The sequence below is a fragment of the Bubalus bubalis genome, chromosome 1, assembly GCF_019923935.1.
Source record: "Bubalus bubalis isolate 160015118507 breed Murrah chromosome 1, NDDB_SH_1, whole genome shotgun sequence".
Lineage (NCBI taxonomy): Eukaryota > Metazoa > Chordata > Mammalia > Artiodactyla > Bovidae > Bubalus > Bubalus bubalis.
In genome coordinates this window covers 198,817,879-198,836,319 of record NC_059157.1, presented here as the reverse complement: position 1 = coordinate 198,836,319, position 18,441 = coordinate 198,817,879, and the positions used below count along the sequence as shown (strand labels likewise).

The 18,441-nt window shown below is 49.9% G+C and overlaps 1 protein-coding gene across 2 annotated transcripts in view; it reads right to left on the bottom strand.

The window, feature by feature from the left end:
• The window catches only part of PLCL2 (phospholipase C like 2), a 210,074-nt gene that overhangs the window by 39,926 nt on the left and 151,707 nt on the right, over nucleotides 1-18,441 (bottom strand). For both annotated transcript variants that reach the window (XM_025286467.3, XM_025286552.3), the window contains one exon: nucleotides 14,218-14,293. In XM_025286467.3, coding sequence (XP_025142252.2) covers nucleotides 14,218-14,293 — 76 coding nt within the window. The remainder of the gene's footprint in view (nucleotides 1-14,217; nucleotides 14,294-18,441) is intronic.

The following is an 18,441-nucleotide window of genomic DNA, read 5'->3' as shown; positions in this document are numbered from 1 at the left end:
AAAAGGCAGGGGCAGAAAGGGAGACAGCGCTTCCAGGACAGAGGCCTGCGCCCGGGCAGGGAGTCGTGAAGGAGGACACGTTTCCACACTGGGAAACCCCACACAGGTGGCGTCACGGGGGGCTTCGGAACCCCAGAAGGCAGAGAAATGGCGGGTGCTCAAAGGCAAAAGGCGCGTCTACCTGGGAGACCAAGCGGCTTGGCCCTGCCAAGAGGTCCCCCAGCACAGGGCCAACTCCTCTGGGAAGGCGCACGGCCGCCTGGTGACTTCCCGCAAGTTCCAGGCACAGCAGGCAATCCCCACACGCCCCAAGGCGACTGAACCCCAATAACTGGCTCCTTTCACCCCCGTGTCTCGGCCGAGAATAGAGACCTGTAAGCAGGACCAGGTCCAGGGCCAAAGCCGAACAGCAGGAGGCTGTGCACACAAAGGGAAGAGGGGGAGTCACCGTGCAGCCGCAGGGGCAGCAGGTCAATTCCCTGGAACTAGCATCAGACTGTGAGCCTCAGATATGCAGACAGCACCACCCTTATGGCAGAAAGTGGAGAAGAACTAAAGAGCCTCTTGATGAAAGTGAAAGAGGAGAGGGAAAAGTTGGCGTAAAGCTCAACATTCAGAAAACTAAGGTCATGGCATCCAGTCCCATCACTTCATGGCAAGTAGATGGCGAAAGGGTGGAAACAGTGGCTGACTTTATTTTTCTGGGCTCCAAAATCACTGCAGGTGGTGACTGCAGCCATGAAATTAAAAGACACTTACTCCTTAGAAGTTATGACCAACCTAGACAGCATCTTAAAAAGCAGAGACATTACTTTGCCAACAAAGGTCCATCTACGGAAGGCTATGGTTTTTCCAGTACTCATGCATGGAAATGAGAGTTGGACTATAAAGAAAGCTGAGCATAGAAGAATTGATGCTTTTGAACTGTGGTGTTCGAGAAAACTCTTGAGAGTCCTTTGGACTGCAAGGAGATCCAACCAGTCCATCCTAAAGGAGATCAGTCCTGGGTGTTCATTGGAGGGACTGATGTTGAAGCTGAAGCTCCAATATTTTGGCCACTCATGCGAAGAGCTGACTCATTTGAAAAGACCATGATGCTGGGAAAGATTGAGAGCAGGAGGAGAAGGGGACGACAGAGGATGAGATGGTTGGATGGCATCACCGATGGACATGGGTTTGGGTGGACTCCGGGTGTTGGTAATGGACATGGAGGCCTGGCATGCTGCGGTTCATGGGGTCGCAAAGAGTTAGACACGACTGAGCAACTGAACTGAACTGAGCATCAGATTGTGGACTTTGGGAATAAGTACAAGCTGGAGCAAGGCAGGCTCTGAGTTTGAGCTGACCCCACAGCGCCCACAGCAGACTTAGAGACCTTCCTGAAAATACTGGAAGACTTTCCAAGGAGGCAGACTGAGTGGAGCAGGAAAGTGGGGGAGTCACAGGGCCCTTCTTCTCATATATATTCTATATATATCCCCCCCTTTTTCCCCATGGTGTTATCATGCTGTTGTTTATTACTCCTTTAATTTGTATAACCTTTCCTGCTTTTAAAAAAAAGCACCTTATTTTAAAATAAATTCACTTCATTTTCCTCATTTTACTGCTTAGTTACACTGCAATTTTTTCCACGTTTTAAATTCTGTTTCTGATGTTTTGTCTTTCATTCTGCATTTTTGGGAGTCTAGTTTTTAGTATCCATTTTCCCTTAAGGGTTTGATTATTGGCTTGATCGCTTTCTTTTTTCTTGACTCCGGTTGTTACTCATTTTTTTCTCTCTTCCTTTCCCTTTGTAAGTGTGTGAATCTCTTTGGGTGTTATTGGCTGTTGGATGCTCTTTCACCTTTAGTCTTGGGGTTATGTCTTCTGTGTGGCCTGTGAAGTCCTGGTGCTGAAACCCAAGGGGTTGGGCTGAAATCCCCGAGAGGGGAGACCCAAGTCCAGGACTTTGGACCACCAGAGAACTCCTGACCCCATGGAACATTAACAGGCAGGAGCCTTCTCAAAGACCTCCATTTGGAAACCAAGACCAAGCCTCCACCCAAAGGCCTGGGAGCTCCAGTGCCAGACACACAAGATGGTCAAGATCCTGTTTTTTAAAATGACTGGCCCAGCTTACATAATTATTTATTTCCAAAGTATTTTATATTGAACAAGATTTTTTGAATGTTTTCTAGTTTGTTTGTTTGTTTGTTTTGTAAAAGCAAACTCCAATATGAAACAATCAGGAATATTTATGTGAAGAGGTAAAACTGAACTCTAATCTAGGACTTCTTTAACAAGTGGACTTTTCATAATAGTTCTGTATTTCGGTAGTCAATATTCATAATACTAAGATACAAAAGGGCTCATCAATTTGGATAATGAAAATAATTTTTGATGCTTGAAGTATTAAGACTAATTGGGCAGGCAGTAACACTTACTGATCACACACCATATACAGGTCATTTGACCACCGGTTGTGTTAAGTCCCACTAAGACCCATTATTTAAACATGCTGACCACTGTAAAAAGCTGCAGACTTCTGGAAGCACGGGAAGCAAGCCCGGGGAAGGGAACTAGTGCCTATATTATCTGACAATCCTTTTATGCAGAAGTCTTTGTAACTTCGCTTTGGATACAATGGCTGAGTTTAGAGGCATTAGTGCAGTAAATTAGGGCAAAAGCATTAAAATAATGACATGAGAAGACATAATTTCTGCCTTTTTAAAATCAATGCCAAAATCAACTCAGTAGGTGCAGCTGCAAATTAGGATTTTTGCATGACGAAATATAGTATGTAAGGGAGATTCAGTAGGCTTTTCAGGAGTACATATTACAATGTGAGACTTTACAAAATACATTACAAGCAACTGGCAGTGTAAAGATGGCTTAATCTTTCAATATTTAAAAAATAATCAACCAGAAAAGTTTAAATTTCTGAAAACTTGAGGATGTCCATTCTGAGTTTTCACTAGTGACTGGACAGAAAATGAGAGTGAACGGCACCTCTGGTAGCTGACTGCCCTCATTCTGGTTGTGAAATCTTCAGCAGTTATGTTACATAACAAGGCAGAAAGGGAGTTCTGACCATGTCCTCGGTGGAGTAACAAGCATGCTGAATTCTGATTAAAAAAAGGCGACTGTGGGTGTCTGTCCCCACAGACAAGGCCTGGGAGCAGCCAGGCCGCTCAGCTGTGGCTTCGGGGTGCTAGCTGGGTTTCAGGACGCCTGGGCCCCCCTTACTTCTTCAGGAACAAGTCCCACGTGCTGGTCCTTGGGCCAGCTGAGGGAGGGAGGTTCTGCACCCCGCCTTCCTACTAACTCACCATTCTCTCCACGTGCAGGCACACAGCCCTTTGTATTGACACAAAGGACACATGTGGGTTTCTGCATGCCCTAGTTTACCAGCTATCGGCGTGTCTTCTGTCCGCCTAGGCTGCTGGTATTCTGGGTGACAGGCCCTGCCCCTAGGAAGGGACAGTCTGTCTACACAGGCGTGGTGCCCAGATACAGCTCTCGCAGGCAGGCAGCCTCGTAATAATGCTGCTAAGTGGAGCCTTTACAGGTCTAAGAAAGATAAGAAGAGAGGCAGGAAAACCACCCAAACCAGCTTCTCCTTAGCTGGTAGAGGACCATACACTGCAGCTCCCCTTGGTGCCGTGGGGGACGCAGACCAAGACAGCTTCTGCGCAAGCTCTGCTCCTTGGCCTGTGACAGGAGGGGCTGACACAGGGTGCCTCCCGACGCCAAAACACGTGTGTGTTATCCATGAATCCTAGTTAAGAAAAGCCTCCCTTCTTCTGAAAATAGATACAATTTCATTCAAGATTTCTTTGTGACAACCATCAGCAAAATCAAAGTTCCTAAGCATGTTTAAGCCCAAAGCCATCTCATATTCTCACAGAAAGAAGGCCGCTCTTAGCTGTCACGGCCTGGTGGCCTCGGGGAGAAGCACAGGCAGGCGGGCTTCCCACCGTGGACCAGTCTGCAGGTCTCACAACAGAAACCAGGCCAGCAACGCTGAGGCAGGAAAAAGAGGTGCTGTTTTTCTTTCAGGAGTAAGTTCTATTTCCCAGCAAGTATCTTCCAAATACGATGCCCACACATCTGCATCATAAATCTGCGCGTTTTAGAGCCACGGGAAGTTGTATGCCTGGCTTGGTTGTTTAACAAAGTAACCGTATCTGTTCTCTTCGTCACTGCCCCATTTCCTAGTCTGATCTGAACGAAATGGCACTGTGAGGGCCTCAGATGAAGCATGTTCCTCTTGCCCATGTTTTCTTCAAAGGCAGAAGGTCTCATTTGGGACAACCATTCACCAAGGCTGGCGAAGGAATCAGGATTCCCTGATTCTACCTCAACGTTGCCATGCAGGTAAGACAAAAGATAACTGCTAATTCTGGTCAAAGAAATGGAAATCTCTGTTGAGTCTGAGCACACTTCATGTGAACACCAATACTAACTACGTTGAACAGTCTTCTGAAAAACATGATGTGATACAATTTCAACATGCTACATCATTTAACAGTCAAAATATGCAGTGTGTTCAAAAGCATGGAAGTCTGACGGCCACGAGCATATTACAAAACTCCAACGATGTGCTTGGGAACATGGACTGAAACATGGGTAAAAGTCCAAAACACAGCGAACGGCCGCATCCCCGGCACAAAGCCGGCGGCACCCGCTGGGACTGCCCTTCTGTCAAGAGGACTGTCAGCCCCAGCTGTTCCGCGCCAGAGACGCTCCAGTTAGGTTCCTGACTCCGTGACCCCAAGTTTGTGTTCCCAGAAGAGAGCCATGGGTTATTTTTCTTCAGGGATGTTAAGCAAGAAGAAAACCTGCTCATGTTCCTCTGTGGTAATGAGCCTGAGAACAGGTCATCAAACAGCAGCAGCGGTAGCGGTTTAGTCGCCAAGTCGTTTCCGACTCGTGAGATCGCGTGGGCTGCAGCCCGCCAGGCTCCTCTGCCCACGGGATTCTCCAGGCAAGAGTACTGGAGCGGGTTGCCATTCCCTTCTCCAGGGCATCTTCCCCAGTCAAGGCTCGAACCTGTGTCTCCTGCAGTGCAGGCAGATTCTTTACCCTGCGCCACCCGGGAAGCATCAAACAGAAGACAGAAAGCAGATGGAAAGGCAGCTATCCTAAAGAATCTAGTTCATTCTGCTCTGAAGGGAATGGAGCGCACAGGCCCCGTGGATAAAACGGGAGGTCACTCCCTGGGCCCCCGGTGGACCTTTCCAATTGTAGCTACAATGTTAAATTTTAAAAATTGGTATGGCCTGCAAAAATAGATTGATTTTTATGTAAAAAGCTATATTTTAGAAATTTATTGCTTCTTTCCACATCATCTCTCAAAAATTTAAACAGCTCAGATTTTTTATAGATGGAGGTATTAGTTTCACATAATTTTCCAATTATTCTTTCAAAACACTGTAATTTAAATACTTTGTTTTTGAGGGGCTTAAAGACAAGAGATGAAATGCAATGCTGATAGATTATCACGTTTTCAAAAAGTTAATAAAGAAGTGTAAACCTTCTAAGATGATACATAATTACGTTAGCTGAAAACATGAGTGCAACTACATATAATGGAGAGAAATTTCTACTCCCATCAAGTTTCCTGCTTCCCATCACAGATAAACCTAGATGAAAACCGAGCAGTCATAAAAATAAAAAATGTAAAGTACATGACACATACAGCCCTGAGATATGAAGAACAGGCTTTGCTTTGAAGGAAAGGGAGCCTCAGGCAGAAGCATGGCAGCATTTCCTCTTTGCAGAAAATAAATGGCATTTTTTCATGCCAAATATGAAGTGGATGACCTCTCAAACATCTGGATAGAACGTCTATACCTATATAAATGATCTGAATCTAAAATATACCATGTAGCTCATGGTTCAAAATTTTCAGAAGCAACTATAATTTTTAAAAAAATACAAGAGACAAATTGATCTCAAATGTATACACTGAAAGATTACTTTTTCACCTGAAACTTTACTTTGCTGTCCTAGAAAGCTCTTTTATCACGCACATGTCCTATGCAGAAATATTTTTTGTGTGTGCTGGAAACAGAAGCCAGAAGTAGGGATATTTCAAACGGTGACAAAGGGAGATATGTATCGATCATTTTAACATTTCAAATTTTCCAAATGAGGTTCAGTGAGCTACTTTCTGGAAGGTGGAATTCCACGGAACACAAGTCTGTCAGGGACCTCACTTTATCACGGTTTAAAGGCACCACGTGGTCTCAGGGCACACCATCAAAGTACCCTGGGAACAAGAGAGGGGCACTTTTTCCACCTGATTCACAAGCAGAACCTGCTCAGATGCACGGGCTTTGTAACCCACGGCCTGCGCCCCCAGCCCCGGGTCTGAAGCCGGGTGCCCCCAGCGCTGGGGTCTGAAGAGGGGCACCTCCCGGGTGCAGGCGCCACAGGCCCCGCAGAGGCGCGGAGACACCGGACTTCGTGATTCTGTGAGCGGATGCGGCAGCCAGGGCTCCAGGGGCGGTGGTCCAGGTGTGACTGTCCAGGTGAGGTGGTCCAGGCATCACTAACCCTCCATGGGGCCCCTCCCCATGCTGCCCTCTAAACGCGGGCTGGGGGCTCAGAGGAGGAGCAAACGGCAGCCTCCCCCGCGGTGACACCCCCAAGATGAGACTCCCCCACCGGGGACCCCGTGTCTGGGCACTGGGGGAAGTCCCCCTACCAGCACCAGAGGCCCACACAAGCCCCTCTGGACGCCACCCTGCCCACCGCTCCCTTTCCTTCTCCCCCTCTTATGTTTGACCATATAAAAGTCACACAGCGCAATAATTTAAAAAGCATAGACTGGTACACGGAGTGTCCCCACCCCCGGCCTCCTTATCGCCTCCCCTGGGCAACCACTGTGACCTCCTCTCCAGCAGCCTCGTCCAGAGGGCAGGGCCCTCAGCAGCGCTCCGGGCTCCAGTCTCCGGTCGGGCCTTTGAAACACCTTAGCAAACAGCACCAGCCCAGTCCAGTCCGCTTGCCTGGAGAATCCCACGGACAGAGGAGCCTGATGGGCTACAGGCCATGGGGTCGCAGTAGTCGGACACGACTTAGCACCTCCACCACCACCACCAGCAGCAAACAGCACGCACCGCCTGCCTTGCCTTTTAAACTATGTCTGTGTACACACACACCCATATAGTCATACAGGTGGTTTTTTTACCTTTATGTATATATAACATCTTCCTTACATATGTGTATACATGGAGTGTGTCTGTGCATACACACAGGTAAATATATACACACATACGACTTTTTTTAAATGGTTGCATAAGCTCTCATCACATGCGTCTGTTGTATTTAACAAGAACTCTTCTACTGAACTTAGGTTGTAACCTTGAGGTTGTTCTCGACGTTATAAAGGAAACTCTATGCATAAGTATTTCCTTAAATATGTAACCAAAGCCATAGCATAAACTGAATAGGAACTGCTGGCTCGAAGTGTGCGTGGTTTGTAACTCCGAAATTTACTGCCATGTGGCTCTCATAGGTGTGGACCGGATCACACCTGTAACCACAGGCGAGTCCTCAGCGGCCCGGGTGCCCCACCCGTCAGTCATCATCCCTGTGTGCAGGGACTCTGGGGTCTCTGATGTGACTGGCTCCAAGCCACGCACACCGGCATCTCTCTGAAACACCTCGTCCTCTGGAAGCTCAGCGCCCTCCCATCCCGTCTGACTGTGCCCTGATGCCCCACACTTGCTCTCCTGTCTCTCCAACATCCACACGCCCAGGACCAGGGCTCTGTTGTCTCTTTTCACCATCCTTCTCCGATGAGCTTGGTCTCCCAGCTTGGAAGACCACCTTTGCGCTTATGGTTTCCAAATTCATCGCGTCCAGTCGGGACTGCTCTCCAACATTTAGACTTGGAAGTCGACCAGGCTCGTCAACTTTGACACACCTAAAACCTCTGATCGGCCCCCTCCAGCCCTCTCTCCTGGGGCCCTCGCCGTCTTGGTAAAGAAAACCCAGCCAAGAACCCTGCAGGCCCAGCCTCCTCCCTTTCTGCTGCCCTGCGTCCGATCCACAAATAAATCCTGTGAGCATGACCATCAGAGTATCCAGCATGTGCGCATTCTGCATCAGCATCGCCCCAACCAGTCCGAGTCAAATCGCAGTGCTGGTCTGGCGGGCTGGGTGGGTAAAAAGCCTCCCGGGAGGGTCCTCCGGCATCTGCATTTCCCTGCCCACCCACCGCATATCTGGTGCGGCCACGCCTCCGCCCTGACCGAGGAGGAGCGCCCTCTCTGAGAGCAGGGCCGGCCTCCCTCACCAGCCTGGCCGGTGCAGCCTGGTCCTTCCACCTCCACCCCGGCTCATGGCCTCTCTGCCTGAGATAATCCCCTTCCAGAGGCTTGAAGTGCTTGCTCGCCACCTGCAGTCAGGCCTGCCCCGAAGTCACTGTTTCCCTGAGGTCTGGGCTGAACACCGGATTGAAAGGAGCCATCCGCCCCCAGCCCTGCCTGGCACACCCTGTGCCTTTGGCCTCACTGATCCCAGAACACTCGTCACTGACGGACACCGTGAGCACTGTACTTACTCTGCTTCTTTATTTTCCATCACCTACTACCTGACTTCCGCTTTGACAGGCCGGGTTGAGACACTGTGTTCCCATCTGTCCGTCTGCCGGCCACAGGTCTGCATCATCTACGGTGTGTCTGGACATCGTCTCTTTTCATCTAGAGTCTTCTGAATTTCCCTGGCTGTGACCTGTGTTCCTGTTCTTTGCAGAGAACACGAGCATCGGGGTTTTTGACTTTAGGAGTTCCTCCTGTGTCAGAGACATCAGCCCTCCCGGGAACGCAGCGCTGGCATTTTTCTGCTTCTCATTTTTGGTGCAGCTGTGCTTCTGCTCGCCTTTGCCGTACAGAACTCTTCCCACGCGGCACAACCCATCAAGGTGCTTCGTGTGTGTGGACGTTTCGTTAGAGCTTCTGGATTGGTGTCTCCTCCGGCCTGCCGCTTCCACACCCGTCTGCATCGCGGCCACTGCTGACCTGGGCCTGGCTGCCCCTGCACCAGAGTCACCCTGGGTTTCCCCCTTCATCAGCCTTGCTCCCAGACAAGCCGCCCTCCCGCCTCAACCGCCAGCTAAGCTCTGGTCCCCCCAGCGCCCTCACGACTTCTTGGCGACTGTGGTTTCACTGTGAAGTAGAGGGAAAGGCACTCTCTTTGCGACTCCATGGAATATCCAGCCAGTGGAATTCTCCAGGCCAGAATACTGGAGTGGGTAGCCTATCCCTTCTCCAGGGGATCTTCCCAAGCCAGGGATCAAACCCAGGTCTCCTGCACTGCAAGCGGATTCTTTACCAGCTGAGCCAGCAGGGAAGTCACTGACTGCCGGTTAATTGAAGTGCCTGGGGAGCATCTGGTGGCTCCTCAAGGAGAGGAGGGTGCTGAGGGCCTCAGAGGCCTTAAGGGACTCCGCGCCTCACCTTCAGAGAGCTCACTCTGCACCATCCAAGTCAGGCACGAGCTCCCCCGGAAGCGCGCCGATGGGCTGCAGTTCATGCGGCTGAGTCGCAGCGGGCTCACCTGTTGAGACTTTTCTCCCAGGCATTGCCTATTAATGCCTGGGGGAAGCAAGTGTGGTCTCCTGCCCAGAGGAAGGAGGAGGACTGGGCTGCGTTTAGCCTCCCCTACCGTCAGGACGCACACGACACAGGGCGTCCCCGCCAACTGGGATCCAATCGCTTCTGAATCCAGCTCTCCAACAGCTGTCCTCTCTTATCCCCGCCTAGTCCCCAACTCCCAAAGGCACGCAAGTCACACTGCAGGCTGGCTCCCCCTGCCACCGCCAGCTTCAGGCTCAGCTTTCTCGAGTCAGCTGAGCCAATTCTCTGGTTTTCAGTTTCCAAAATTTTGTTGCCCCCGTTTTCTTTGTCCTTGTTCAAAACAAAACAAAACCCTGCTGTCATTTTAATGAGGCTCAGAATGGAGCAGAGATTAAATGGATGTGTTAATTCACCATCTTGGAGAGGAAGTTAGTCATTGATTTCTGTTTTCTTTCCAGAGAACAAATGATTTTCCATTTAAATTCTCCTGATAAAAACATCCAGTGCACTGAAGCAGAGCAGGTTGGGCTTCCTTCTAGATCATCTTCCTATTTTTTTAATGAAACAGATCAATTCAGCTGACTAAACAGAAAATTAAAATTCAAACACAGGCTGCCAGGTTTGGAGCCATTGAAGGAGAGAAAGAGCTAGATATTAGAAGGAGAAAAAGATGTTTCCCCCGGAAGAGTCTGGCTTCGTCAGCTTTTACAGACTTTTAGAAAGACCTTGAGGGAACTCTGACAGTGCTGTCCCTGATGGAGGCCTGTTCCTAACCCACACCTGCAACTTGGCTGCTTCTTGGGAGAACAGCCCTTGCTAGACCAGACCCTTCCTGCGATCCGTGGCAGCCAGGACTCACTCAGCCCACACCCCTCCCTGTGATCCAAACGTGCAGTCAGCCTCTGCCGCTGGCGCCTCTGGCTCTGAGCAAACGCTCCACACCCTGCCCGCCCTGGCCCCTCCTTCTGGCCCTCCCCAGAGCTGGTGTCCCCTCTTTTCAGGGGAAGACACCCCTCCCCTCCACAAGGCATCTACTCAGTGCAGCTCTGCATTATCTCAGAAGGGCGCTGCTCCCCGCTTTCTAGGGTCAAGCGTTTCACGGCTACATGTGATGCCTGCCCTCCTCACTTCCTGCATCCTTCATCCCAGGTGCATCTCTTAGCATCGCCATCTTTGCCTGCCCTGGAGAAGGGAAAGGCTGCCCACTCCAGGATTCTTGGGCTTCCCTGGTGGCTCCGCTGGTGAAGAATCCACCTGCAATGCGGGAGACCTGGGTTCAATCCTTGGGTTGGGAAGATCCCCTGGAGAAGGGAAAGGCTGCCCACTCCAGTACGCTGGCCTGGAGAATTCCAGGGACTATACAGTCGATGGAGTCACAAAGAATCGGACACAACTGAGCGACTTTCACACTCACTCTTTGCCTCTTCACTGGATCTTCCACATTCCTAGGAACGTAGTTTCCTTATTAAGATTTCCCTTTAATCCTCGTGGCTCAGACGGTAAAAGCATCTGCTTGCAATGCGGGAGACCCAGGTTCGATCGCTGGGTAGGGAAGATCCTCTGGAGAAGAAAATGGCAACCCACTCCAGTACTCTTGCCTGGAGAATCCCATGGACGGAGGAGCCTGGTAGGCTACAGTCCATGGGGTCTCAAAGAGTAGGACACGACTGAACAACCTCACTTTCCCTTTAATACTCTAAACGTCCACGCTGCCATACTCTCTTCCTTAAAGAGCGGGCTCTTCAGGAGCCCCAATGGTCGCCGCCTGGCTGTCCCCACCACCCTCCCTTGCTTCCTCCCGGTCACTGCTTGGCATGCAGGTCCCTGTCCCAACGCTGGCTGCGGGTCTTCCCTTCCCAGGGTTCCTCCCCAGCCTCAGTCCCTCTTCCCAATGACAGCATCAGTAGACACGTTTCTACTCAAACAGCAGTTACACAGCGGGGAGTCTGACCCTGTCCAAACTGGGTGCAGTTTTTAACATGGGACGAGAGGTGGGTATGCAAGTCTTTATTCTCACTTAATTATTTACACGAAGGTTTAATTTGTGTTTAAAAGTCTGGAATACTTCTAGAACAATCCTCTCTTCTAGCACTTTGGAGACCTGTACCTTCACTTTCTCATTGCAAGATTAAAGCTCTGCAAGCAGAAGAATAATTACTTACCAAAAGTAAAATCTTATGCAAATGTTTTTGAGCCCAATACAGACTAGCAACTTTTTAGATGACTAAGAATGATCTGCCTTACGATAACTGTAAACACGAGAAGCAAAGGTTCTGAGGCTCTAAAATAAGCACTTGGGATAACAGAAGGCCCGTGTAGGTGGCCGGCAGTAACTGTGAAACCGAATGATGATCGGACGTGACTCTGAAGGGCTTTCAACCCAGAGCAGCTCAGACCATTACAGTGGTAATCCGCACCCCCACCTAAAGCAAAACCCTTAACAGGCAAGACTCCATAGCTTTTTAAATCAAGCAAATATATCCCTTACTGAAATCAAACAGAAAAACAATATAAGGCTGCACAATGCCAAACATCATCAAATGTCATAAGCCAATGAAGTTGCAAAGAACTGCCAATAACTCAAATTGTTAAATGAATAACCAGCTCCTTTTTCCCCAGTAAATGTAGTTTCAGATGCTGCTGCTGCTACTGCTAAGTTGCTTCAGTCTTGTCCGACTCTGTGCGACCCCACAGACAGCAGCCCGCCAGGCTCCGCCATCCCTGGGATTCTCCAGGCAAGAACACTGGAGTGGGTTGCCATTTCCTTCTCCAGTTTCAGATGCTAACAGTCCACAATTCTCATAGCAGTACATGCATTAAATAGAATCGAATACTTCATAAAAGCCAAGTCACATTTAGCCAGTTTCTATCTGAGCGACTCCAGCGCACAGATGTTAGAACAGAGGTCATGGGTGAAACAGAGAGTCACCCGCCTGCAAGCCTGGTGCACAGGTCACCGCCCGGTTCAGAAGACAGGACACCTTAGCAGAAGACCCAGTGACGGAAGAGGCTCGTCAGCTGAACCAGACACGTCTGAGGGGCTGAACGAAACGGGTCCATGACCCAAGCCCTGGAATCAGGAAAGCTGAGGCCACAGGAAGACGAGGACAGGCTGATGGGAGGGGGCAGAGCCCTGCCTCGTGGAGTCTGCGTGGAAACACGGGTGGGGAGCAGACAGAGCCCGGCTGGACCAACGACCCCGTACCTGCCCCTTCCTACAGGGCCTGCCTGCCGTGGTCCCCCACACCCAGCCACCATGATCATCACTGAACGTTCAACGTCTCCCTTTCCACTTAAACACCAGGGTCCCCCATGGCCGCCCCAGCCAAGTCCAGGGCCCTGAGTCACACATGCCAAGGACTGTATCTGTTTGACTGAGTGCTTACTTTCATACTTCCTGTTTGACTTGAAGGTTCTAGAAAACAAAAATCTTGCTTGTTTTTTAGTATTTTGGTATGTAATAGGTCTTACAAGCACCTTATGCACAGTACAAGTTCAAAATATATTTATTAGATGAACAGATGATTGAATTAATAATTTTTACGTATAAGACTGGCAAAGTAAATGGGCCAGTCATCAATGACCGTGCATAGGAACTTAGAAGAAGTTTGGTCAGAACTTTAGATTTGATGATTTTTATGGAGAGCAGTAGCATGATAAAAATGGTAATTATTATATGGTAATTGTTGTAACTTGCTTTAGTTGTGGTTGTGTTTCACAAAGGACTAGGCGTAAAAAGATTACTTTGCTAATATAATAATATTTTGCTAACAAGATGAGGACTTTTGTCCAATGTGCATATTCTTCAATAAACATCAAAAGAGAAATTGTCCCACGTATCTTTGCCTTAAATCCATTTTAAACGAGTTCATTTCTGAGATGAGAGATGACTTTTTTAAGGCCAGGTAATAGTTATTGTCTCTTGATTTGAAAGATATCAGCAACCAAAACCCCCAAGAAATTAAGGACAGTTTCCTTATTTATGAATTATGAATATTCCCCATATTGACACTCAAAATTTGAAAATCAAAAGAAGTCCATTTTGCCTATTCGTATCATAATGCAGAACACTTGACCTTTTGGTTTTATCATAGCTAAAATTTACATAAGCAGAATTTTATAATCCAGCGTAACATTTGGTTGTGAAATGAAGGAATGCATCAGCATGTGGAAATGCCGGTGCATTAACAGTTTCAAGAGGCAGTAATTGGGATCCGTTCTCCTTGCTAAGAACTCACTCCTTCTGTGCCCGGTCTCACCTGCCCTGCGTCAGCTATGAAGTCATGGCTGGTGGGGGTGGCCGCTCAGGAGGAACAGATGAGCACTCGGGGTCTCAATCTGAATGGCAGGTTAGAAATGCTTGGGAACCTTTAACAGCCACGGACTCAAGGCATGCCCCAGACCACATCAATATGCTTTAAAAGCTCCCCGCATACCCCTCCCGACATCCCATGTAAGTCTGTTATGCAGAACCAAGGAACCAAGAAATTCCTTGAGAACCCAAGAATTAGTATTTTCTTTAGCCACGAAGAAACACTTTTTATATCTAATTTTTAAAAAAAAATACAGTATCAAAAAGATGAAATAACTTAGGGGCAAAATAGACGATGCAACTAACATTAAAGGAAAGAAAGAGATTCTCACTCACCTGCCTTCTGACAGTGTACAATCTTTTCATACACAGCGTCTGCATTCTCGATCAGCGCCTTGAGGGACTGGATCATCTGCAAGAGAAACACCCGGACAGGCGGTCACATGGACAGCTGGATGCAGGAGGGTCCCTGCTCGGGCCAGGCCCTCCCCCGGCGTGGCCTAGCGAACGCGGCCACATGGCCCCCACCTGACATCCCGCTCAGGCTCACAGGGAAACTGATCAAGTCACATCTCCCTACACAAGCGCTCAGACCAGACTGTGAGGAATGTGCCCCAAGGTGCTCACACTGGATGTGACCCTCGAGCCAGCACCGAACTGAGTCCCTTTCAGTATGAAAAGAAATGGACATGGGTGCACATCCGATCCATCCTTCATGTTAAAACCTCATCACCTTATAGAAAGCTGCAGCACCCAAATGCCTCACTCGATTCACCCAAGATGCCTCCGTTTGAGAAGCAGTTTAAAACTTCCGATGAGGATCAAAAACAACATTTATGTGATGCATCAGGAATGCTATCACCCAAACCAGTGTTTGCAGCGTGCCCATGAGTGATTTTAGAATTCCAGCGTTGAGGCCCTGTTCCACACTGCACGTGCTTGTTTTAGGAGCTATGCCTGAATTAAGAAAAAGGAACAGGGTGCAGCTGACCCATTATTTTATTCACCAAAGTGCTGGGGAAAGATCTGTCTGAAGTCAACTTTTTGGCTCTGAAATTGCTATAAAAATGGGAAGGCCAGATTCAGTTCTCATGATTCAAATAGGTACAATTATAATCCTCGCCATAAGGGTAGACTCTCGCTTTTTGTATTCATATTTTTAAATTTAATTTTCATTTCATCTACATTTCATCAATTTTCATTTGATCTACAGTGTTGTATTAGTTTTAGATGTACAGCTAAGTGATTCAGTTATACATATATCCATTCTTTTTCTGATTCTTTCCCTATACAGGTTATTACAGAATACTGAGTAGGCTTCTCTGTGCTACATAGTACGTCCCTGTTGATTATTAGCTTTTTGTATTTAAATGTCCAAATATTTCATGTGATAATATTACTCATCTCTGCTTCATGACCATTTTACTTTATATAACAAACACCACTCCATCACTTCCCATTCCTTAAATTCTGCCTAGTTTTTCTTTACAGTACTTATCGCTGGCTGCCACAGTACTTATTTTATAGAAACTAAATGTATGTAGGTTGGATTATTTATATAACTTGAAGAGCACCATATTTTATTAGTTGTACTTATTTAAACTAAAGCATAATCAACACGCCTCTTAACAAGTACACCAGATTCTTAAAGTGAGTCACACAGCATTTATCAACTTCCACTGTTCTAAGAAAATGCCAGTAAACACTGTGAAGTTTGAAGGTCAAAGCAGGTGCTCGCTCAGGCCTTCATTCGTTATCTGTGAGGTTCCCTACGGGCAGCCCTTGAACGCGCACTGGGGCCGGTAACCGAAAAGGACTCAGCCGCTGTCTGCAGGAAGTCTACAGCCCCGTGGCAGACCTCCCGCTTGGGAATGCAGTCTTTCCACACTCGCTCTTCAAGATCTGAGTCATTCCTGTAAATTAAAATAATTCTACTTTACAGCGTGACATACTGAACAGGCAGTGACAAAAACGAATAGTTCAGAACTCGATGATACCGATGGAAAGTCATTTGTACCATTCCACAATTTGCATACTGAAAAGGTTCAGACCGTCATCAGTAACCTTTCTCAGCTTTGATGTCGAGCCAAATAAGAGACACCAAGAAGCCAGGACGTCTTCCAGCAAGGATGCTGGCCGTCCCAGCTCAGTGTCAGGGAACTGGCCAATCGTGCCTCCCTCATTCAAACTGAGCGGGGGGCAAGGGGGGGGGGCCTGGGGGGGGGGGGGGTCGGGGGGTCGGGGGTGGGGAGGGGGGAAGCAATGAAAGGCGCCTGGCCGTGAGACAAAGGGGCAGTGCAGCAGCGGTAACAGCCACGAGGGAAGACTCGCGCCTCCAGACAGCCTGTGGGGGAAGGTGGTCACCAGAGGTCCGCGCCGGGGGGAGCGGGGGTGCAGGACAGGCACAGCTTCACGTGGGTTCCTCGGCTTCGTCACCGAGCGCAAGACCATAAATGTGGCGAGCCATAGTTTATTTCCCACCTGCAGGCTGAGTTTAATGAAAGGCATGATGAGGGTTCACAATAATGCAGGGATCAGAGGAGGGGAGGCTTGTGGCTGGAGCCTGCAGAGAGCAATGTCCCAGGGGGCTCCCCTCCCACCTGGGGGCCAGGCACCTCCGGGGGCCCCATGTTAGCAGAATGAGCAGGCCTTCCTGTCCTGCGCTCACTAATACTAGCTTTGTTTGAAAAGCCTGCTGTGACAAGGCTCAGAGCAACAACAGCGCACATTTTTATTCTTAGAAGCATCTTCCAGTTTCAGGTATCGCCAAACGTGCTGCACCTTTTAAACGCAAAAGACAACAGGGCTTCAGAAGCGCACGTTCCACCTCGAGGAGCTGGAGACGGACACCGCCCTGCCCCGAGCTCTGTGACGCGGGAGGACCCGTCCTCTGCCCTGGGGACAATGGGGCCCTCAAGCTCCGTGTGCGGGACCCTGAGGGTGCTGAGCGCGCGTGAAGTATAGGAGGCCCGGAGCCCCGAGCAGAGGGTATTCACAGAGCTGGGGTCCCGCGGCCGCCACCCACGTGCTCCCAAGCCAACACCGAGACCCCTGAGCCCGAGCAGGGCGTGGGCCGGCTCAGCACCAAATCCTCCTCCCAGTACCGGGACAGAGCGGCCCCTGAGCTGCACGCAGCATCTACACCACGGGGGCGGCCAACACCCCGGCGGAGGGAGGCAGGCACCAGGAAGAGATAGGGAAGCCCCATCACCGCGTGCGGCGCAGAGCAGTGGAGGTTCCGCGGGGACCGGCCCAGGAGACGGGGTCACCGGTCAGCAGAGCCCACACACTGGAAGGAAGAAACCCCCCGGCCTCAGCGGGGGCAACTCCCTTGCCCCACCCCCGTCACGGAGTGAACTCAGAATCCCCCTGGGGAGGAGGAGCTGCCGGCTTGGCCCGTTTTGCAGCTGCAGAGTGCGTACTTATAATGAAGCTTGTAGTCCCGACCACGGCGTGAGTCCATGAACGCTCTCGGTGTCTGCGTCCCTTCTCCTCGGGGCAGGATCCGTCCAGGCGGCGTCCAGGGAGCGCTCGGGGCCTCGGGCTCCCGGGAGGGCGTGGGGCCGGGAGGGCTGGGCCGGCCGGCCTTCCCACCCACCCGCCTGGCGGGCCGAGGTATGGCTCCCACTCAGCCGACAACTCTGCCCAGAGGCGCTGAAGGCACGGCGGGGACGCGTGGGGCATCGAGAGCACGGGGCAGGACCAGCCTCGGGCCAGGTCCACCTGGCCACGCTGCAACACTGTGATTACTGATGGTCCGAGTGCCAGCTGAGTGAGTCAGAGTGAGCGTGTTGACGCCTCCCTGGCCCCGGGGACCTGCCGGCGCTCTCCATCTCCCAGGCCCACGGGAGGCGGGCAGTGGCACAGGTTCCACGGATGTGAACTCGGAGGACTCCAGAGCGAAGCCTCTTTTCCAAGGCCGCCTGGTGTGCGGGAAAGGCTGTAACTAAGCACCTGGGCACAGGTATCGCGCGTGACTCGGGGCCTCCGCGGTGCCCATGGTACCACGCCGGGTCCTGACCACAAGCAGAGCTGCCCGAGAGGAGAGCGCACCCCAACCAGGACAGGGGCCAGAGGCAGGGGACGCTCGGCCTCCCGACAGGCTACACACTGGACGGACAGCATCTCCCTCCTGACGTGGGCACACGAGTGTGGTTTAAATAACGTTTCTACAAAGCACTTTGCGAAGCTATTTTCTTAAGGACAACGGTAAACAATTTCCTGGGCTCCACTTATCAATTCATTATTAAAAAACAGAAGTCATTTACGTTTAATATAAAACCAATAGAATACGCATCTCAGGCTAGACAAAAGCAGATAGATGGGGCGTGACATCAAGGGATGAGTTGAAGGGAAAAACTGCTTTCAGTTATCTAATTTTCTCTGCATATATTACATTAATATGTCACCATAATGCAAGGCCCGGTAGAGTGACTGGTTTTATAACCACGATTTGCATTAATGTAAATACATTCATCAACACTCCTTAAATGCATAGGTGTTAAGTCTCAGCGCCGACATCACACACCCAGCTGCCAGCCCGAGTGACTTACCACGCGG